At 40.7% G+C, this 23,205-nt stretch overlaps 1 protein-coding gene across 7 annotated transcripts in view; it reads right to left on the reverse strand.

Moving 5' to 3' along the window:
- STAU2 (staufen double-stranded RNA binding protein 2) overlaps positions 1-23,205 on the reverse strand; it is a 200,551-nt gene that overhangs the window by 18,803 nt on the left and 158,543 nt on the right. For 2 of the 7 annotated variants that reach the window (XM_072999042.2, XM_078393846.1), the window contains exon 14: positions 11,080-11,170. The exons of the other annotated variants lie outside the window; for them this stretch is intronic. In XM_072999042.2, coding sequence (XP_072855143.2) covers positions 11,080-11,170 — 91 coding nt within the window. The remainder of the gene's footprint in view (positions 1-11,079; positions 11,171-23,205) is intronic. 7 annotated transcript variants of the gene reach the window in all.

Below are 23,205 nucleotides of genomic sequence, written 5' to 3' on the forward strand. Positions count from 1 at the left end.
TTTTAGCACCGTTTGGATTATGTTATTATGGAAAGGAAGTGGGTGGTGGTTGTGGAGTTTTTTCTTGTTTGTAGACTGCCCAGAGTAGTATGAATTCCCTAATTGGGTGGGAGCTGAAAGGACAATGTCATAGAAGAGAGTCTATTTGTTTATTTGTTTATTATACTTTTACCTTGCGTTTCTCTTTAAAAAGGACTCAAGGCAGCTTACATCATTAAAATAGAATATTCAAAGCTAAAAATGATAAGCATACAAATACTGTACTAAAGAGTAAAATCCGCACTACATCATGGTAAACAAAAACAATACCAAAAAACACAAAAAGCAGTAAGGCACAACAATCCATTTTAACGACCCCACTCAGGCAGCCAGTCACAGAGCGAAAGCTTGCCTGAAGAGAAAGGTCTTTGCCTGCTTCAGAAGGCCAGCAAAGACAAGGCCAGCTTGTCATCTCGTGGTAGGGAGTTCCAGAGTCTGGGTGCAGAGTCTCCTGTGTCCCCATCAAAGGAACCTGTGAAGGTGGTGGGACTAAGAGAAAGGCTTTTCCTGATGATTTTAACAATCTAGTGGGTGTGTTCATATCTATGAAGAATCTGCCTTTTGGACTACAGCTCCCAAATTCCCCTCACATTATGGAACCTGCAATCCAAAATGGCAACTTTCAAGTCCAAATTCTCATGGTATGGAATAGCATAATCTGTACCTGAAGTTGGCTGTGAATGGCACTACTAAATCTTGCTACATCTACTGCAGCTAGTATCCATATGAAGACATGGTACTCACAACTTTACAGGTTCAAGGTGATATACATACTCTCTATCCAACTTTATGGCATACTATCTTATGGAATCCCCAAATCAGACATTGATCTCTATCCTCCTCCTTAGAAAATTGTTGCTGAATGTGCAGGTTTGCGGAGGGCTCTCTGCTACACTCAAGCAATAATGTAATAATCAGGCACTAGAGGCCTGTAGTCACTCCCAGAATATCCTGCACATCGAAAGATAATGCTGCTCTCAAGGTAACTCAGTTCTGTGCTTGTGAGTATATGAGGGAGAAGTGCAGACAAATAGACAAGGCGGGTTTGAGAGGAAGAGGTAATGAATTTGCATCAGTTCTTTCTTTACTAGTTGAGACCACCAGGATGGCCCAGATTTATGTATTTTGCTTTGATAACATCAAGAACTGAAGATTTCATTGGTTCAATTGTGAGAAAGCAAAACCTCGCTTTCAATTAAATGTTTTTTGGGGGGTTTGGTCTTCTGCTTTCCTCCATCCTGGATTTTGTATGTGTGGGGCACTTAATGAACCAGTTTGATTATGTTTTAGTCTCTTTATTCCAATAAAGGTTCTGTCTGTCTGTCTATTTTGATTCACCCTTCATTTCATAAACACTTGATTGCTCAGTTACTCTGGTGGTGCTATAGCAATTGAAGTTCATAACAAATTTGAACTCAGCCAACAATTTAATCATGAATGAGAGAGCTATAACTTGGAATGTATTACTGTGATATGGCTAGAGTATGAACCTCTTCAGGCAGTTCTTTATTAAAGTGAAAAGTAGGATGTAAATCTTCTAAACTAACCATCGGCATCCAAACTAGCATCCTCCTGAAATCTGTGATAACAGCATTTCTCTTTCATCTCAAAATTTTCACAGTGAGACACAATGGTAATGTAACTTCTGCCAGTTTTAAACAAACACCATTTCTCTTTTATACTAGTTTAAAAGGCTGCGTATGTCCAAATAGAAATCTCTGTGATTCAGACAAAATTTGAGTGTGTGGGGATGGTTTGATAAGCATGAAAAGGACTAAAATGTGTTCAGGACTTTGGCAGAGAAATGAAGGAAAGGGTACATTTGTTCCCGGTCATTGAATTTTTAACCCAGGTCTGCTGCTCCTGCTGCTAACACATAATTTTCTAGCGCACAACCCCCAGTAATCCTAACTTTTGGTGCTTGGCGGTTAAGAGGTAAGGGGAAAAAGAAACAGAATGGGGAGACTGGCTGGCTAGCATCTTGCTCTTTTGCTGCAATGCATTAAGACAGCCAAAATTCTAACTCATTAGAAAGGGTTTGCTTTATCCCCTTAAAAAAATCAGACATATCAGGGTCTGAATTACCTTTCTGCTCCCTTGGAAAGCTCTGGCAATCTTGGTGGAAATCAACTAGGTGGCTGTTGTTCTCTTTCTCAGCCCCACTGGGTGTAGAAATACTGAATCACAAGCTCAAGAAATGAAGCTTAGGTTTCAACCTCAATGTGTAATTGATCATTCAATGATCTTTTAGATGTTGCATGCATCTAGTACAGAAAAAGTATTATGGCTGGGGTTTTTTTTTTTAGAGGGAGGGGAAAAATTGAACACTGTGTACATTCTCTTGCATTTTAACATGTCTGCATTCATCTGTAGAATGTCTATGCCTCCATTGTGTAGTACATTCTTTCAATCTTATTGAATTGTCTCCACGATAACTGACATGTATCTCCAATTATCATTTATTTATTTGTCTCTTATTTGAAAATGGAGGGAAAAACACCCACCAGATTTCAGGGTGGTGGAAAGGCTGTCATCATATGCTACACAAAACACAATTTCATAAACTGAATATTTGTCCTCAGTGAAGCCAACAGCAAAACTCAGGTTAATTTCAGAAAAATGAGGATTTTACCAATTTAAATATTCTGCTCCAAAGACACAGCAGTATGATGGTGTAAAGAGGAACGAAAAAGAGGTCAAAGTGTTCTTTCTCCAGATAAAAGACGAGAACGGGCTGATGTGAAGACACTAAGTGTGGTTGATGGGCCATTCTCAATCCTGTTTTATCAACTGCTCAAACCACAGCAAGGTAACATATTTCCTTCAATATGTTGTGCCTAGTAGTTTAGGAACCTTTCCAACTGGCAGTCAACAACATTTATTTGACACTGCTTAACTTCGCAACTGCAGGTCTGTTTTTTCTCCACTTACAGTTACAGTTGAAAAAATAAATCGATATGTCTTGAACTATTCCAAACAGCTGGCTTTTAGTATACTAGATCTATAAACTGCTATTTTATCTTTCCTGTTTAACACTCATTATTAAAGCCATTAATTACAGCACTAAAAATCTGTCTCTTTCAAAATATGAATCACATTGTATTTAGGATTTCTGCTGGTTAGAATAATAATGACATTGGGCCCAAGATTTCTGCAAGTAGCTAGAGGGCTGATGGTACATTTGGGTATACTGTATCTAGTCCTGCTTGCATGAACAGCCCAATTGCTCTCCATACATAAAAACATTTGAAAGATGGTGATGCTGCTGAATATATAAGCAAATGCATTTTAATGTATTCTCGAAGGCTTTCACGGCCAGGATCTGATGGTTGTTGTGGGTTTTTCAGGCTCTTTGGCCATGTTTTGAAGGTTGTTTTTCCTAATGTTTCGCCAGTCTCTATGGCCGGCATCTTCAGAGGACAGGAGTCAGAACAGACTCCTGTCCTCTGAAGATGCCGGCCACAGAGACTGGTGAAACATTAGGAAGAACAACCTTCAGAACACAGCCAAAGAGTCCGAAAAACCCACAACAACCATCAGATGCATTTGAGATAATATTTTGAAAAGCATTATTTTGAATCAATCTATTTCACCACTACATAGAAAAAGTTAACTGATGGGTGTGTTGCATTTGTCCAAAACAAAAAACAACCTCCCCAAAAAATCTAAAAACTTGTAAATTATTGTACTTTTTGAATGAGAGAGTCTTATGCATAGGTCTTTTATGTCACCTGGTTCTCTGAAGAACTGAGAGATGGAACCCTGGATATTCTAAAGACAGTGTGCTCTACCACTGCAAGAAGTCTCATGACATCACTTTCACTAAACAAAGTCAATTCAGAGATAGGTCAATAGGCAGATAGTTTCGAACTTTTGACTTCTGTAAAACAAAACAAAAGGAAGCACAAGGAACAATACAGGCATACGTCGATACCTGTATTACATCATAATTTATACCTGAAAGAGACACAGAGCCCACAAGAGCTTGTGGCAAATAAAACAGGTTAGTCTTGTGTTGTTTAAAAAAACAGTACATACTATTGGCTTATCTCTTGAGATTTGTGTTTATTACAGAACAACAGTTAACAGATTTAACTGTGTTAGAGCTCAAGCTTAGCTATTCAAACACATTCCCAGTTGTATGATGTTTGGCCTTCTACAGAACGGCTATGCATTTTGTCAGGGAAGTGTGTAACAGTGTATTTCTTCCACTAGCTCATGTTAAAAGAGTCTATTAGTTGCTGATTCAGCTCAAATGACAGTGGCTTGAATGTGGTGCCTTGGGCTGAAACTAGCCTACGTGAGTCGAGAGTAATATGCCTATTCCCACACGAAATCTGGCATGATCATCTCCATTTGTCCACCACCTGGTCACCATCTTGCTGTGTGTTTACAAAATTTGTATGGGGCAGATTGGTCCTGTGAAAGCACCCTTAAGTGTGTGACCCTCTTTGTTTCTCAGGTTTTTGGAACAGAAACATCTGGTTTATTTGCTCAGTCACAGAAAAACTGCTTGTAAAATAAATTTCAACTTGAAAATCTATTATAGTCAGTATATTATTGCTGTGGCAGTCCAACAGGTGTTTTGAACTTCAGCTGGATCAACAAACCTATTCAGTTAATACAGCTGACTACAAAATACTTCACAGTATTTTCTAGATACAATGAAATACTTCACAGTATTTTTAGATACAAAAGAAGCATATATCTCCCTTCTTTTGCAGATGACGAGAACTTAGAAAAGTTATTTTTGAGACTAAAACTCTTAAGAATCTCCAAGCCAGCACAGACTATAGCTATGATGATTGTGGAATTCTGGGAACTTAAGTCTAACAAAAATGAATTTTCCAAGCTCTATTCTACATGTAAAAATGAAAATAAAGGAAGGAAGGAAAGCTAGATGTAAAATTTGTGGGACAAGAAAAATCTATTTTTGTTGGCTACACACTTTAAGAAAGAACAAGAACTCTGAAGGCAATGGCGACTGGTAAGAAAACTCACATTAGGAGACACAGACTTTAAATGTTGCATCTTTAATGGGCCCCTGTGTTCATTGCCAAACAACCCTGGGTGGGTGGGTAAGGCACCTAATAAAGTGGTCACTATTCATTCCATATACATGGAAGTGCACTACTTGTTCAACCCCATCTGAAAATGAATCATGTAGGACTGGAAACCATGTTCTTCTATATTCATAGAGATGAGTTACATCTCAGTGGAGCAGCAAAGGTTTCGCATACTGAAGGTTCCAAGTTCAATTCCTGCCATCTTCAGATGGAACTAGGAAAGTATGCAGCAAATTCTGCAATTATCTTTGCAAACTAGCATGCTTTGTTTGTGTTTGAAACTGCCGACTTATTTTCTGACAGAGTTGACAATACTGGACTAGATGGACCAACCAGCTTTCAATGTTCCTAAGCCCATCTCAGCAATTTTTGGGAACCTAGGAAGCTTCTTCATATTCAATCAGATCATTGGTTCACTTGTGGACATTGCTTACTTTGTCAGCCATATTAAGAACTACTAGAGACAGAATCTCTGTATGTGAAATATGTTTCTAATCTGAAAAATTAAGAGAAATTTCCACGTTTTCTAAATTATTTTCCTTTATTCTGTAACTGGTCATCAGAAGGTAAAATTATGCTTCATTTCCAAATCTAATTGCTCAGTTATTGAGTTCTGAAGGAGCTATGCCATTGGCAGTTCAAGTGTAATCAATTTCTAAGTAAGAGCTGAATATCCATATAGCTCCTAACCAATGCAAAGCTGGGTGAATGGAGACACCATCATTATTGAACTACAATATCAGATAAACCCACCATATCAAAACCTTTTAAAACACAGTATTATTAAATAAAACAGTATCAAAAATTGCCATATTTGATTAGTGATGAAGTTAATGATAAATGTTTTTACTAATACGAATAACTAATTTACTCTTAAAATTTGAAATAAGACTCATGTTATTGGAGGGGAAAGGAACCATTACCTTGAAGGACAGTTTAGCAAAATAGGGAATATTTCAACCATCAGAAATTTTCTAGGTACAAGGCACGCAAGGGAATTGGCAAAGAAGAGAAAATATTTATGTAAAATTTAGTCCTCTTTTTGCCATGTATGGACTGGAAAGGCTCTCCAGCCAGTGTGCCAAATCTGTTAGCTCTAATCCAGGGAACACAAGAGCACAGCTACATCCTGATGCTGTTCTTATGAAACCTGTCCCTTGACCTCAGCACACAAGAGACTGAGACTGAGAGAGAAAGACAGAGAGAGGAACAACTGGAATCAGTCTGAAACCCTCATCTTTAGTTTCAGAGAAGTCTATTAGTTTATCATACATTGCCTGAAATTCAGTGGTAAGCTGCAACTAAAGTTGGCCCACTAAATAAATCTGAACTCTTATGTAAATGTTGATTCTCTCTCTCTCTCTCTCTCTCTCTCTCACACACACACACACACACACACACACACACACACACACACACACACACACACACACACACACACACACACACACACACACACACACACACACACACACACACACACACACACACATATTCAATGGCCCTACTCTAGTTGGGACTTAATACCAGATGTCGGCCACAGAGTGGAGGAGTACTTTATTTCCGTCATGATAATCCATTTCTAAGGTCTAATGCTTTTGACAGGAGGAAAAAATAAAGTTTTTCACTGCACAATGCTGATTTGTTTCTACCATATCTTCCTGGATCACTGGATTTACCAAGCTTCAGGTCTATAGAGCCTGTGTCCTGAGTACACTCCTGTACTGCAGTGAGTCCTGGGCCCTTTGTGCATGGCAAGAGAGGAAGCTCAACATGCTTCATATATGTTGTCTCCAACACATTTTTGGTATCACCTGGCAGGACAAAGTCCCAAATAGAGTAGTCCTAGAACAAGCTGGAATTTTTAGCATGTATACGTTACTGAAACAGTGACGTCTACGTTGGCTCGGGCATGTCGTGAAAATGGCTGATGGTCAGATTCAAAAAGATCACCTGTATGGAGAATTAGTGCAGGGAAAGCGCCCCAGAGGGAGACCACAGCTGCAATACAAGGCTATCTGCAAGCGAGATCTGAAGGCCTTAGGAATGTAACTCAACAGATGCAAAACGCTAACATCTGAGTGTTCAGCCTGGAGGCAGGAGGTGCAGCATGGCCTCTCCCATTTTGAAGAGCCACTTGTCCAGCAGGCTGAGGTCAAGAGTCCTGAAAGCAGCAAAATCAAGGAGCTGGGCAGGGGACAGACTGCATTTGTCTTCAGTGTGGAAAGGATTGTCAGTCTTGTATTGGCCTTCTCAGCCACACTAGAAGGTGTTGCAAGACCTCTATTCAGAGCATGTTACCACAGTCTCTCGAGACTGAAGGATGCCTACAAATATCTTCCTACCCCTTAACCCCAATCATTCTACTTCAAATGAAATAGTAATTATAATGTTCTCCAAACTATTTTTCTGTATTTTCCTACATTTCAAAATTCCCTTTTTTTGATAGGCTGACAGAATAGTACCCAATATTTCAAAAAGTACATACACAAGGGCATTACAGTGCCCGTGGTTTATTTCCTTTTTTCTTCTTCCAATATTCCTTAGCATTGATTGATTGATTGATTGAGCTTATATGCCGCCCATTTAGACATAATCTACTCTGGGCGGCTCACAAAACACAGAATAAAAACAATTAATATGAAATAACAATTTCCAACATTTAAATAGAAAGAGTAGATAAAGATGGAGAGAGAGAGTGTGTGTGTTACATAGTGCCTGGAGGGAAGGCCTGTCTATATAACCAGGTCTTGAGTTGGTTTTTGAAAATGCCCAGCGAGGGGGCCAGACGAATCTCGGGGGTGGGGAGCGTGTTCCAGAGCCTGGAAGCCACCGCCAAGAAGGCCCGGTGTCTTGTTTTTTCTTTCTGGGCCTCCCTCAGCATGAGGCTCCTCAGTTGCCCCTCCTGACTAGATCGGGTGATACGAGTAGATCTAGGTGGGAGGAGGCATTCTGCCAAGTATTGAGGTCCTAAACCATTTAGGGCTTTGTATGTGATTGTTAGAACTTTGAAATCAATGCGGAATCGAATGGGCAGCCAATGCAATGCGGCCAGAGTGGGAGTAATATGTTGATGTTTCCTCACCCCACTAAGAAGTCTGGCTGCTGCATTCTGCACCATTTGTAGTTTCTGCACTAATCTCAAAGGTAGCCCCACGTAGAATGCATTGAAGTGGTCTAATCTCGAGATTACGAGTGCATGGACCAAGGTGGTGAGTGCACCAACATCAAGAAAGGGATGCAGCCAGGCAAGCTGCCAAAGATGGAAATAGGCGGTGCAGACCACTGACGTCACCTGAGTTTCCGTGGTGAGCACTGGGTCCAGATGTATCCCCAAGCTGCGAACCTCATTCTTAGTAGTGAGAGTCATCCCCCCAAAAAAGAGTCCACCCACCCTCAGGACCTCCATCTTGTCCAGGTTCAGCCTCAGCCCATTTTCCTGCATCCATTGCAGTACAGACCCCAGACAGTGCTGAAGGGACAGAACAGCATCCTCTGTAGTTGGAAAAAAGGAGATGTAGAGCTGAGTGTCATAAGCATATTGATGGCCTGATGATCCCACCCAATGGCCTCATATAGATGTTAAACAGCATTGGGGGGAGGGTAGAGCCCTGCAGAACTCCACAACTGAGGCTCCACGGGGCCAAGTCTCCCTCCCCAAGCTGGACTCTCTGGAGACGATTCTCCAAGAAGGATCAGAGCCAGGCCAACGGCAGTCCACTGATTCCCAGCTCGGAGAGCCTCTTCAGGAGGATACTGTGGTCGACGATATCAAAGGAGGCTGAGATATTGAGGAGGACCAACAGAGACATTTTCCTTCTGTCGGCCTCCCTCAATAGTTCATCTAACAGGGCGACCACTGCCATTTCTGTACCATGGCGCGGCCTGAAGCCGAAGTGGAATGGATCCAGGGCATTTTTTTCATCTAAATGCGCCTGAAGCTGATCAGCCACCACCCTCTCGACCACTTTGCTAATGAAAGAAACATCGGCGACGGGCCTATAATTACCAATGTCGTCCGCTGCCAAATTCAGTTTCTTTCTTATGGGCCTAATGAGTGTCTCCTTAAGGGCGGGGGAACCCTGCCCTCACAGAAAGACCTATTAATTATTGCTGTGGCCCATTCTGTTGTTACAGTCCTGGCTGCTTTGATCAGCCAGGCCGGGCAAGGATCAAGAGTAGAGGTGGTGGCCTGGCAGCGGTCAAGCACTTTGTTTACAATATCTGGCGTCACAGGCTGAAAGAGATCGAAACTCACCAAGCAAGGCAGAGTGCTGGACATCTCTGCTCAATCCACTGTATCCAAAAAAGGAGAAAGCTCCTGGCGGATAATTTTCCTTTTTTCACTTCTGCTGCACAGCTGGCATTTTGACTGAGATATCCACCAGAAATTCAGTATCTCTTCCCTGATTAGTCACAAGTTCAGAATCCATAAATGAATGTCAGCTTAAGAAGCCTAAATATATCATGTCTACTGGATGGGCACTATGTATATGCTAACAGCTATTCTCTTGGAATTCCAAAAATTGGTGGACCAGGATTTCCCTCTGCAAAATCCAGGTTAATTTATTTTCAGCAGGGCCTGAACTTCCATGTGTTTAATAATTCCAGCTTTAATGATAGTTGCTATCAATCTATACAGGACAGATGTTAGGCTAACAGGAATGTAATTTCCTGGCTCCCCTCTGGCTCCCTTTTAAAAAATCAATGTCACATTGGTTACTTTCCGATCCTTTAGAAAGATGGCCAATTGTAGTGACAAGTTACATACTTCTGATAGAAGATCAATAATTTCACATTTAAGTTCTTTATGATCTCCAGACCATATAGCATCTGGACCCAATATCTTGTTAATTTTTAATTTGTCATTCACTCCTAGAATTTCATCTTATCCCATGCTGATTTAATTCTTTAGATGAAGAAAGTAGTTCAGGTCTGGCTATCTGTCTAAAATTTTCTATGATGATAACCAATGTGAGGAATTTAATCAGCTTCTCTGCAATCTTTCAAACTTCTTTAGCAATCCATACATATTTTTTTTAATCTAACAGCCTGGCAAACTTAAAAGTGCATTTCTTACTTCTAATGTACTTAAGGGAAAATATAAAGTCCTTAGCAATTTGCTCATCATGTTCTTTTTAAAATTACTTTTTTAAAATGATCAACTTCAATTTGTTTTGCTCCTTTTTATCAAAAGGAGGAAAACTTCTTGGGCAAGCCTGCTGTTTTCATGAAGAATTCTTGTCTTTTATGACTTCCTTAATTGTGCTCATCAACCACGCTGGCACCCTATTAGATTTTTTAATATTCCTTATCAATCTGAACATGTTTTAAATGATATAACCTTAAAATGACCACTGTTATTTAAGATAATATTTTTATTGCTTCTATGGCTAACAATATACACATGTATATAGTTGCAAAAGAGAAATCAGCAGTACCAGCATATTCAGTCACTTCCTAAAGGTATTTTAAGCAGCTCTACCTGCTTGGACTTAGAATGGTGCACTTTCTAAATTTAAATGCAAATCAACTATTTTTGCTCATAACCTAGAAATGTATGTAGTCTCTCGAAACAATTATAATTGTACCTAAATACAATACTAGCAGTCTTCCTGTATTGTTATTGATAACATTCAGATCTCTACTTTTCACTTATCATGAATCAGGATCTACTTGACTATGTTCATTTCAAAGAACACAGTTAATAAAGGAAATCAGTTTTGACATTTAAAAATGGCATGGTATTCAGGATAAAATAATTAGTTGAGAAAGGAAAGCAAAAATAGAAGTAGAAGTGAACGTCATAGATTGACCTCAAATAGAGAGTCAAAAATCAAATATGTAAACAGTTCAATTCACTCTAAAATGAAAGCCTTTGCATGTCTTAAGTTAGCTAGAGCCTCTTTTTGTTTTGGTTTCCATATTTTAGTGAATAACTTGCAGTTTCTTGATATGGGACACACACACATACCTCTTAGCTTGAATATGGAGAAGGTAAGATAGCCACCTCCATTCACCATAATAAAAGATGCCAACATGCCTGTAATTCCTGGTACTGCAATCTGGGAAGAACAAGTTTGGTTCACTCAAAACCTTATCACTTATATATAACTGTCATACATTTTTCTGTGTATGGATAATATTAAGAACTTAAGTTAAAGAATTCTGGACTTCTAATTTCAGGAAAATGCAGTATCCTTGGACAGATAGTTAGATCACATTTTTCAAACGAAAGCACCCTTGTGTTGGCACTGTTCAGTTTGACAAATTAAGTACCTTCAGACTATCTATCTATCTATCTATCTATCTATCTATCTATCTATCTATCTATCTATCTATCTATCTATCTATCTATCTGTCTGTCTGTCTGTCTGTCTGTCTGTCTGTCTGTCTGTCTGTCTGTCTGTCTGTCAGTCAGTCAGTCAGTCAGTCAGTCAGTCAGTCAGTCAGTCAGTCAGTCAGTCCGTCCGTCCGTCCATCTATCTATCTGGTTTAGTTTCGATCTTGTTTCATTCCCAAACTGTTTTGTGTATGTTAATTGTCCCAGATTTTCTGTATGACTAAATATTACATGTTTGGTTACCCTAAATGTGGTATTCTCAAACTGCTATCCACAGGGTGCTTGAGATAGCGAGGTTACTATATATTTTGTGTGCACACACGTGTGTACCTTTCCTGTAAATTATTTGTCTGTGTGGTTTCAATCACTGTATATATCCAATGGATGGGAAATATGTGACAAGATGCAAGACTGAACTAAAACTGTACTATAGAAACAGTAAAACAACAGCCTCACATGCTGATCAGATGTTCTACTGCAACACTGCTCACGCAGAGGCCCTCAGGTTTGCTGCCTTAAAACTCCCAGTATTCCTAAGCAGTATGGCCATGTGGCATGTACATGACCTAGGGTTAACAACACTTTGGGTCACAAGGGAAAGAAATACCTTGCTCTCAGACTTTGGAAAGCCAGATGGAGTAGACAATGCTGCACAAAATGGGTGCATGATGTTTCAGCAGAAGACAGCCTCTTACATTTCCTGGCAGAAGATACACATTTTAAAATAGCCACATATCCAGAGCAGAACAAGATGAGCACAAGAAACAGCCCATATTGTTTTATGTTGATCAGTCAGAAATGTGGACCAACACAGACAAGCAAAAGCTGGAAAACAACAACATGTTCAGATTTAAACAACATGTTGTGAATCTGAATTCTGAAAAGGTTTTTACTATGCATGTTTTGCTGATTTTCTTTAAAAACAACCCACTCATACTTGGCCTTAGCTGCCTTGATTAAAGGAATGTGTAGTCTGACAAAGCTTCTTTATTTCTAATTATTTTAATTACTTATCCCAGAGTTTGGATCACAACTACTTCTATGTACACTAGAAGCTTACACACTGTACTACTTCCACATGACTGCTTGTCGAACAGACACCTCAGAACAACCAGAAACAGCTCCTTTTCTAATTGGAAATTCAAAGCTGTTCCTTTGTCCTTTAGTTTTTCAAGCAAAGTTAAAATAAGAGCAACTTCTCTTTCAGCGCTGACACCTTTAATCTAGAGGGAATATGCTGGTCTGCATTTAACAGAAAGAGCAACTTAAACCCAAAAATAAAATCTAGGACCCATTGAAAGTTTGTGTTATCTTTTAGGAACAAAGGAGAAGTATAGCTGTGTAAAGTAAACCTAATCTTATTAAATATACAGTATATGACAATGCATCTTCTAAAAAGTGCCACAATGCTTTTTGTCCTTTTTATTTGTTCTTTTATTTATTTGTTTGTTTATTTATTTTGCTTGTCATTAAAGAATAATGGTTAAAATATTATGGACAAACTTTAAAAGTGATTAACTGATGAGACAATGTGTGTGTATGTGACCGTGGGTGGGGAAAGAGGGAGGGAAAGTATGCTTCCACTAAAACAGCTGTGTGGCTGTTACCAAAGAGTCTGTTGGAAACAGGGTGGAATTTCAGATTTTTTGTTACAATAAACACACCAACACTTTATATCTTGTTAAAATGCTTCTCAACACAATGCACATTCTCCAAACAAAGCATGCACATTGTTAGAGGTTAGGATTGGGTGCAATTAAGTAGAAATGACAGTCAAGTTTCCATCCAAAAAATAAGGACAGCTAATGGGGAAGCTCTGGCAAACTCTTCGGAGGCATAACAGAAGAAACCGACGTGACAATGACATGCCCTAGAGTTCTGATTCACAAACCCATTTGAACTGACAGCTTTCCTCTTTGCACATTGTGGCAAGGAGCAACAATAATGAGAAGTTTGTCTACCCTAATAAATTTAAACAAAAAGAAAGGCACAAATGATTTAAAAGCAGCAACATTTGATCTACAAAGAAGCCAACAAAATGCAAACTGCTCATTAAGGAACTGATTCTCTGACAGTCTGGGTGCTAAGAGCCAATGGATTCCATCAGGTACCAAATAGATCCAGTATGTTTCAAGATAAGGTCCTATCATACTGTATTGTCAAACCATGGTACCAACACACATAAAAATATGCAAAAAGCAACACAAGGCATGATCATTTCTTATGGCAACTTTTTATACCAAAGTTCTTATTAAAGGAAGGGGTGGAAAGTAACACTTCCTACACAAAGACCTCTGTATATCTTCTCACCATATATTGGTACCCTTTGCTTCCCTGACATTTTTATAAATCTGTTCATAATCCCAGTCTCCCTTTGGTGGAGTCTTTCATAGTTCAGTTGTTTAATTTCATGGTTCTTACACAATATCTGCTGGTAGAAAATTAAATAAAACAAACAAACAGCACTAAACATTTCCACTGCAAAATAAACTCATCTGAAGTACAGTGGTGTCCTGCATAGCGAGGTTAATCCGTTCCGGATTAACCCTCGCTATGCAAAATCGTCGCTAAACGGGTAGGGGAAATGTATTGTTCCAATACCTTTCTTACTTACCCGTTCAGCGAGGATTCCAATTGCCGGCAGCCATTTTCGCGCCTTCGCTAAGCGAGGGCAGGGTGTGAAAACGGCTGCCGGCAGCCATTTCTGGGCTTCCGTCGGCCATTTTGGAACTGCCGATCAGCTGTTCGGCGGCTCCAAAATGGCCGCCGCAATACCCGATCTTCGCAATGCGGGTTTTCCCCATTGCGACGATCGGGTATGTTTCCGTATAGCAATCCCGAAAAAGGGATCGCTATACGGAAACATCGCTATACGGTGCACTCGTTAAGCAAGACACCACTGTATATGTACTCTTCTGTAAAGCTTTCATCTGAAGTCTGTCTTCTTAGTTTTATCAGCTTGTTTATCAGATCTTTTTAGGCTGTGTTACCCTGTTTTCTAGGGACGTGGTGGCACTGCGGGCTAAACTGCAGAAGCCTGTGCTGCAGGGTCAGAAGACCAAGCAGTCGTAAGATCGAATCCACGCAACGGAGTGAGCGCCCGTCGCTTGTCCCAGCTCCCGCCAACCTAGCGGTTCGAAAGCATGCAAATGCAAGTAGATAAATAGGGACCACCTCGGTGGGAAGATAACAGCGTTCCGTGTCTAATTCGCACTGGCCATGTGACCACGGAAGATTGTCTTCGGACAAAACGCTGGCTCTATGGCATGGAAACGGGAGTCGAACATGACTGGACAAAAATTGTCAAGGGGAACCTTTACCTTTACCCTTACCCTGTTTTCTGTCTAAACTGCTTGCTTCTCTATTACCCAGCTCTGCTTTATTGGTACCTGACTACTTTCAGGACTGAGAGAAATCAACACTTACAGCCAGTGTGCTGTAGTGGCTGTACTAGACTTGGAAGACCTGGCTTCAAATCACCACTTCACCATGAACCTCTCTGGGTAGCTATTCTGCCTCACGTGTACAGAGTAGCTGTGAGAATAAAATAGGGATAAGGAAAGCTCATGCAGATTGCCTTTAGCTCACTGGAGAAAATGCAATAGAAAAGTAATTAAGTACAGTGGTGCCCCGCTTAACGATTACCCCGCTCCACGATGAATCCGCTTAACAATTAGGTTTTTGCGATTGCAAAACGATGTTTAGATAGGAAAAATCACTTTACAACTATCAAAACAGCTGATCGTCAGGCTTTCACAATGGCTCCCTGCTGTGTAAAATGGCTCCCCGCTGTGTTTCCTCACTTTACAGGCACCGGAAAATGGCCGGCCGATGGAGGATCTTTGCTGGACGATGAGGTATTTCGCCCATTACAATGCATTAGCCGGTTGTATGAGCTGTATGGGGTTTGCGTATGAGATTGTTGCTGACTTGGGATCATCGGTTACCTCTAAGCTCGTGCAAAGATTGTGGAAACTTGTGGGATCGGACATGACACTTCCAACCCCTATCACCTGCAAGTTGACGGCTTGGCAGGGAGACTCGAGGGAACCCTCATGTGTATGATTAGGGCATGCTCAGTGGAGAGTCCCTACAATTGGGATCAGAGGGTGCATCTTCTATTGTATGCTTGTGGGTTTCTGCCCCAAGAAAGTAATGGGTTCAGTCCTTTTGAGCTATGGTTTGGGAGAAAAGCGGGGGAACCCCTTGAGTTACTCGAGCAAGGTTGGGAGAACATACAAGGATCTAATCCTGAAGGTGTAATTTCATATTTAGTCAACCTAATGAACACCCTAAGGGGAAGCTTAGAGCTGGTTGCTGCAGGTTTGCAGAGGTAGCAAGTGAAACAAGAGCTCTGGTGTGACAGGAAAGTCAGAGAAAGATGTTTCAGTCCCGGAGATGAGGTGCTAGTGCTAGGACCTCTCAAGGGGAGTAAATGGCAAGTAGATTGGGCAGGACCATTCAGTATAGCCTCTAAAATGAATGAAATCGATTGTATCATTAAGGAGGATAGAAACCTAGGCAGGAGAGTGGTCCATGTAGATATGATCAAGCCCTACTATAGAGAAGGGAACCGGGTTCTGTTTGCCTTGAAGGAAGCAGACAATGGGAAACATAACCTACCCTATTGGGAAGGTAGAGGGAAAGAAAAATATAACCCTGAAGATGGCAGTGTTAGTCCTGTACTTTTCCCTGAGCAACAAAATGAATTGAGATCCTTGCAAGGGAGATACCGGCAGGTTTCTTTCAGCAAGCCAGGGTTGTCCCAGGGAGTGGTGCACAAAAGTGATACTGGAGGTGCACCCCCACCAGCTGTTACTTCTTGTAGTGCTACTGACCTAACACGCAAGAAGAGTGCAGGTCGTATTCAGTGGACCAGCGGCTATGAGGAGGCGTTCGCGGAGCTGTCGGGGACGGTGATGACCAGTCCGGTCATGGAAGCTCCAGATTGCCAGCGCGAGTTCACCATCGTTACCGAGGCGTCCAACACCGGGTTAAGAGCCATGCTGAGCCAGAAGGTCAATGACAGAGGACATCATCCTGTGGCGTACCTCAAAAGGAATCTACAGGTGGGCGAAGATCATCTTTCGAGTGGTGAGGGAGAGTGTCTTGCAATTCTTCATTCTCTTCGCAAGCATGGAACCTATGTGTGGGGAGGACATTTTTTCCTGTGTACTGACCATTCCCCATTATTATGGTTAAGGACTATAAAGACCAACGACAGCAAGCGGATAAGATGGGCTTTGCTTCTACACGACTTTGATTTCGAGGTTCGAGTGATTAAAGGGACTCAGAACTGTGCTGCAGATGCCCTCTCCAGAAGACCAGATGACTGAAGAAGGAAAATGGACTCTTAGAATGGTTAAAGTATTTAAAAGGTTGTTGTAAATGTACCTACTGATATATGTTATTTGTTGTATATGCATATGAAAGTGAATGTAAGTATAATTTTCATGTTATAGTCTAATATTAAGGTATGTATGAATGATCATGGAAAAGGTTAATGAATGTATGAGTATGACTTGCAGGTAAGATGTTTATTTAATGTTTATGAAAATGTTTATTAAATGTAATATTGTTATTAGGTTAATTGTATTATTGTATTGCTCCTCGTTGTTTATAGAGGAAAGCACTTTAACTTTCCCCCATAAAACAACTTGTTAAGGGGGGAGGTATTGTGGCGTTCAGCTCTGCTCTCACCTGTCCGTCATAGCTGGGCAGGGGAACCTCAGCCAATGAGAGGACGGAGGGTGGTGCATAAGTGGGAGGAGCTGGGTTATATAAGATGTGTGTGATGTGAGATCAGTTTGGAAGATGAGTTATTAGAGAGATTGATAGAGAGTGAGAAAGAGCCTGTCAGTGAGGGAAAAGTGTGTGAGCTAGTGTCTGAGAAACAGTGATCGACTAATTGATTTAAACCTGTGATTTACTCCTTTTATTTTGTGTAATCAATAAACTTTTTATTTGTTTGAAAGAAATACTTGTCCTTGTGAATGTTAAAGGATAGGTAGGTGACAGCAGTTTTTGGTGAGAAGTAGTGAGCACTCTTAGAGGCCTGGATGGGTAGAGGCTTGAGAGTGGCCTACTACAGCTTCTTTTTAGGTTTTTCCTTAGGTTTGTCCTTGGCAGACTAAAGAGGAGGTGGAGAAACTACTTTGACTTCAGAGCGGACCGAGGATGTAAATTGAGCAAACTCCATGTCTGATGGTTGTGAAGCAGATAGGGTTTGATTCCACAGAAAGAATTTTAGGTGTTGTTGTCGAGCTTTAAGGGCCGCCTTGGAAAATTCTTTGCAGTGGGTAGTTAAATGAGTCTCTCCCAAACAAAAACACACAGAGAATGTCCGTCTGAGAAGGGAAGTTTTCTAGAGCAGGATGAACAGCGGCTAAATGGGCCTCTTTTAGGTGACATAAGCCAAACAAGCAGTTGAAGTGATAATAGAACAAGCCCTGTAGCAATTGAAGTGATAATAGAACAAGTTCGGTAAGCGTGTGGCGCCTTAGCGGGCGATAAATAGGCAGCAATTAGGAGCAATTTAGGTACCTGCACGATCACCAGAGGCAGAAGAGAAGTCAAAACAGCCCGTAATCAGGGCAACAGAGATAGGGAAGTCGAAAGCCAATTCCAGGTCAAATACACGATCAAGAAATAAGTTCTTTTAACACAGCTCTAACCGACAGGTTCCAACTCCGCTGGCGGAAAAAATGGAACTGGGCTTTGGCAGGCGAAGCATGTGCAATACAGGGCAACTCAAACGTTGTTACTTTTCTTATAGCTCTAGAAAGTTCCAAGAGGCCAGCGCAGGCGCTGTCTTAACCCACTGGTGTGGATTCATAGAGGCCATGTTGAAGAAACAGCTTGTACTTCTGGGAGTTCTTGGTCCACATACTGCTGAAGTCTACCTTGGAGGATTTTGAGCAGAACTTTGCTAGTGCATGAAATGAGTGCAATTGTATGGTAGTTGGAGCATTCTTTGGCAATGCCCTTCTTTGGGATTGTGATGTAGACTGATCTTTTTTAATCCTCTGGCCACTGCTGAATTTTCCATATGCTGGCATATGGAGTGTAGCATTTAATCTTTTAATATTTTAAATAGTTCAACTGGAATGCCATCACCTCCACTTGTTGTTAGCCATTCTTTCTAAGGCCCACTTCCACTGTGTATTCATAAGGGATTTGGCTTAGATACCTGACTAGCCCAGTGGTTTTTCCTACTTTCTTCAGTTTAAGCTTGAGTTTTGCTATAAGAAGCTGATGATCAGAGCCACAATCAGCTCCAGATCTTGTTTTTGCTGACTGTATAGAGCTTCTCCATCTTTGGCTGCAGAGAATATAATCAATCTGATTTTGGTATTGCCCATCTGGTGATGTCCATGTGCAGAGTCGCTTTTTGTGTTGTTGGAAAAGAGTGTTTGTGATGACCAACTTGTTCTCTTGACAAAACTCAATTAGCCATTGCCCTGCTTCGTTTTGAACTCTAAGGCCAAACTTACCTGTTATTCCTTTTATCTCTGGACTCCCTACTTTAGCATTCCAATCCCCTAGAATGAGAAGAACCTCTTTCTTTGGTGTCAGTTCCAGAAGGTGTTGTAAGTCTTCATAGAACTGGTCAATTTCAGCCTCTTCAGCATCAGTGGTTGGTGCATAAACATAGATTACTGTGATGTTGAAAGGGTGTCCCTTCACGGATTGCTGCCTTGTCGTGGCGAAGGGGCTTGAGTAATTCAAAGAAGCTATGGGCTATGCCGTGCAGGGACACCCAAGACGGACAGGTCATAGTGGAGAGTTCTGACTAAACACGATCCAACTGGAACAGGAACTGGCAAGCCACTCCAGTATCTTTGCCAAGAAAACTCCATAGATAAAATCAAAAGGCTAAAAGGGAGGACTGCACATGGCTTGAAATCCATTCCTTAGCAGTGGTCCCCAACCTTTTTGGAACTGTGGATTGGTTTTGGGGGGGCTCTGTGAACAGGGGGCGGGGGCATCCCCACGCTCGTATGCATATGCACAAGTGCGACATAGCCATCTGCGAGCCCGACACGCCCACCCGCAAGCATGACACTCCCACCCGTGAGTGCAACACACCCATGAGGTGGGCGGGCGGGGGGTACAGGTCCGGTCCTGGGTAGCCCACAGACCGGTCCTGGGTAGCCCACAGACCGGGACCATGTTATGGACTGGGGGTTGGGGACCCCATCCTCACAGGGCTTCAGAATATAAGATACTGTACTAGTTCTGTATCTAGAAGCAGTGTACCCTTATTCTAATATGGTAAAGATTCCCTTTGATATTTAGTCCAGTCATGTCCGACTCTGTTTCCAAGCCATAGAGCCAGCATTTGTCCAAAGACAGTTTCTGTGGTCATGTGGCCAGCGCGACTAAACACAGAACACCATTACCTTCCCACTGAGGTGGTACCTATTTATCTACTTGCATTTTTACATGCTTTTGAATTGCTAGGTTGGCAGGAGCTGGGACAAGCAACGGGAGCTCACTCCATCGCCTGGATTCGATCTTACAACTGCTGGTCTTCTGACCTTGCATCACAGAGGCTTCTGTGGTTTAACCCGCAGTGCCACCACATCCCTTATCTTAATATGACCTTGCCTCAATTCACATTTTGTCAACTAGGAGATAGCAGTTGCTCTCCTTGCATGTCTGATGTCTCAGAAAAATAGCACTGAAAGATTTATTTATTTATTTTTATTTATTTATTTATTGTATTTATACCCCGCCTATCTAGTCATTTCGATCTGTGTTCCATGGAGCAAAAATATCTCAAGAGGAGTAAATACCCCCACTTTTCACTGCAGATGATGACTGTAATGCTGAGTGATTCATTAGCTGAATAATTACATGAATACAGTTTTCAGTTCTCGTTTAGTTATGAACACAAACAATTTTTAAAAAAGAATTCCCAGATAGGTAAATAAGTTCTCAGCTGCCACATTTCCAAGCTCCCTAATTCTTGTTTTTACTGGAAAGCTATGCACATTTCCTTCTGATCAGAGTACTCAAAGCTGGGAAAGCAGGAGAGAAAAATGCAATGCTTTGTTCTTGCCACATTCCTTGACTTAAAATTGTTGGGACAAATTTATCCATGATGTAATTCAAATGAAGTCTTACGCCCTGGAGGAATCAGGCCCCTGAATGTTCAGGTGGTAATTCCAGGTTTATTCTATCACATGAGAGTGCTTATTCACCCGTTAGGAGCCCCATAACATCTTCTTTCAGCAGAGACATTTTTGCTGGATTCCCACCTCTCAACGAAGAGAAATTAACATGCAATCATGCATGAAGATGTTTGAGCCAGCTGCTGTGTATTTGAAGTACGCCCCAGGTTAAGATTAAAGCAGAGTATCGAGCCAAGTAAATTGACCTAACCAGCAGTTTTCTCTGAGAAGAACACTGAACAGAACGATAATACCTCTCCTAATTTCCTTGCGTCAGCACCAAAGATAACATTCGATAGTAGCTTCACATCATTTACAAGGGAAAAGAAAATCACTTGAACACACATAGGAAATTTTATCTACTCACTAAATTGGCAAGAGAAGCAATGAGGTAGCTGGAAATTTACAGGAAGGAATTAGAGGCAGGAGTAATGAAGACTTTTTCCGTGTCTCCACCAGCTCTTTTCTCCTGCATTGCAAAGAAAGAAAGAAAGAAAGAAAGAAAGAAAGAAAGAAAGAAAGAAAGAAAGAAAGAAAGAAAGAAAGAAAGAACGAACGAACGAACGAACGAACGAACGAACGAACGAACGAACGAACGAACGAACGAACGAACAAACGAACGACTATTTCTAAACTAACAAAATACTACCGTAGGAGTGCAGGATAAAAAGAAAGAACTTTACAGCCAGAACAATGTACTTTCCATATTCTTTTATCCATTTAACAAGAAAGGAGTAGCAGGAGTATTAGTAGTTATTTTTTCTCACTGTGTCCATTCATGTCCATCCAAGGATGTTTCCACGTAGGAACCCAAACCCCTATGATTCACAGAGACCATGAAGGAGGACATGTGGTTAGCCGCAGCTTCTCCTCCAGCTTGCAGCTGCATGACTGTAAGTGATGGACCTAAATCCCAGATCTAGCTGTTATCTAGAAAAGTCACAGAGAATCTGTGCAACTGCTGTAATCAGGCAGCTGAAGATATTACAAGCAACCAACAACATCCAAATAGAATGTGCTTTGAATATCTAGTCCATCCACTCTTGCCACCCAATCAGTGCAGGATAGCCATAAGCAAGGCATTTTTCCTTCCTTTATCCAGGACCTCATAAAAACAGACATTGCTTACTTCTGTGATGTTGAAACACAAATCATATACAGTAGGTTAATATGTCCTTATAGTGGACAACGGATTAAAGATCTGAGAGGAAGTAGATGAGGAAATGACTTGGTGCTGCAATGATGCCAATGAAACTCCCACTGTGCCACCTGTCTCTCCATCCGCTGTTTCACTCCTCTATTTCTGTGTGCTTTTTAATTCATTTCTTATTTCAAGGTATAAAATTTACCCACTGTCCTCCAGTTTCCAATCCTAATTTCTCTTTCCTGTTTCCCAGTATCGTATCTTAGAAAGAAACCTTCTCAGAGACAGACATCTGTTCATTCTATCTGTTTATGTTTGCAAAACCTTTTACATGGATGGTGTTGTACTCATACATATGAAATCTAAAAATAAATAAACATTGTTGGTAGACTAAAAGCAAGAGACCCACACATTAATTTTTAATTATGTAATGTTAATGCTACCTTTCTTTCTTACATGACCCAAGGCAGCTTATAACAAGAGTTTAAGAACAGGCATGGTTAAAAATACTTATATTACTGTATTAAAAGGAGAATTAAAAACGAACAATATTATACCTAATTTTTTAAAAAATGTGAACTGTTTATTTCTAAGAAGGTCATTGCCTTGAGTACCCTGAATCCAGAATATTTTTCAGAGCATAAGATGGCAGATCCTAAGATCATAAGAAGAGGTTTTTCCTTCTGCCCCACTACCCTTGCAAGACATGGTGAAGAGATAAGACAGGGTTTTCTTAGCAGCTGCTCTTAGGTTACAGAAGCCACTTCTCAGTGGTGCCAGCCTGGCCCCTTCCATGCTGTCATACGTCTAGGTACCCAAGATACTTTTAATTGATATGGAGCAACTTTTAATGGTAAATTGGTGCTGTACCTTTTCATTGACTGAAATCCTGTAGTGCAGTTATGCAAATAGCATAACTTTTAGACACTTATTTGTGTGAGTTAAGAAATCTCCAAAGGCACTATTATCTCTTGCATACATGCAACTCAGTATATAGCTGATAAAGATTATGGAGATTTCTAAATTAACAGCAGCTCACATCTAAAAGTTACACTATTTGCAAAACTGTGCATCAGGAGTTCATCCACTGTATTTTTAAAAAAACTGCTTTAAAAGGGTTTGAATTCTGTGCTGTTTTAAAGCAGCATAGTTTATAAGTCATTTAACAGTGTTTTTCTACTTTAATATATATTATTTTTAATTGTGTCTATTTTTTAAATTCCAGAACGAAGTATTATGGGATTTGTAGTTAAAAAAATTCAAAAATCTCATCCTTATACTTCACCTAGTGACCAGATTTAAAACAGAAATTATAAAATTTGAATCAGCTAACTGGGTGTTTTATGTCTGTGAATGACAAGCTACTAGAGTAAGATCTTAGAACTTCTAAACGTTACAATGAAAATAAGGTTTGAAAAATGTTGATCTAATTGTTTA

Source organism: Pogona vitticeps, chromosome 4, assembly GCF_051106095.1.
Source record: "Pogona vitticeps strain Pit_001003342236 chromosome 4, PviZW2.1, whole genome shotgun sequence".
NCBI classification, from domain to species: Eukaryota; Metazoa; Chordata; class Lepidosauria; order Squamata; family Agamidae; genus Pogona; species Pogona vitticeps.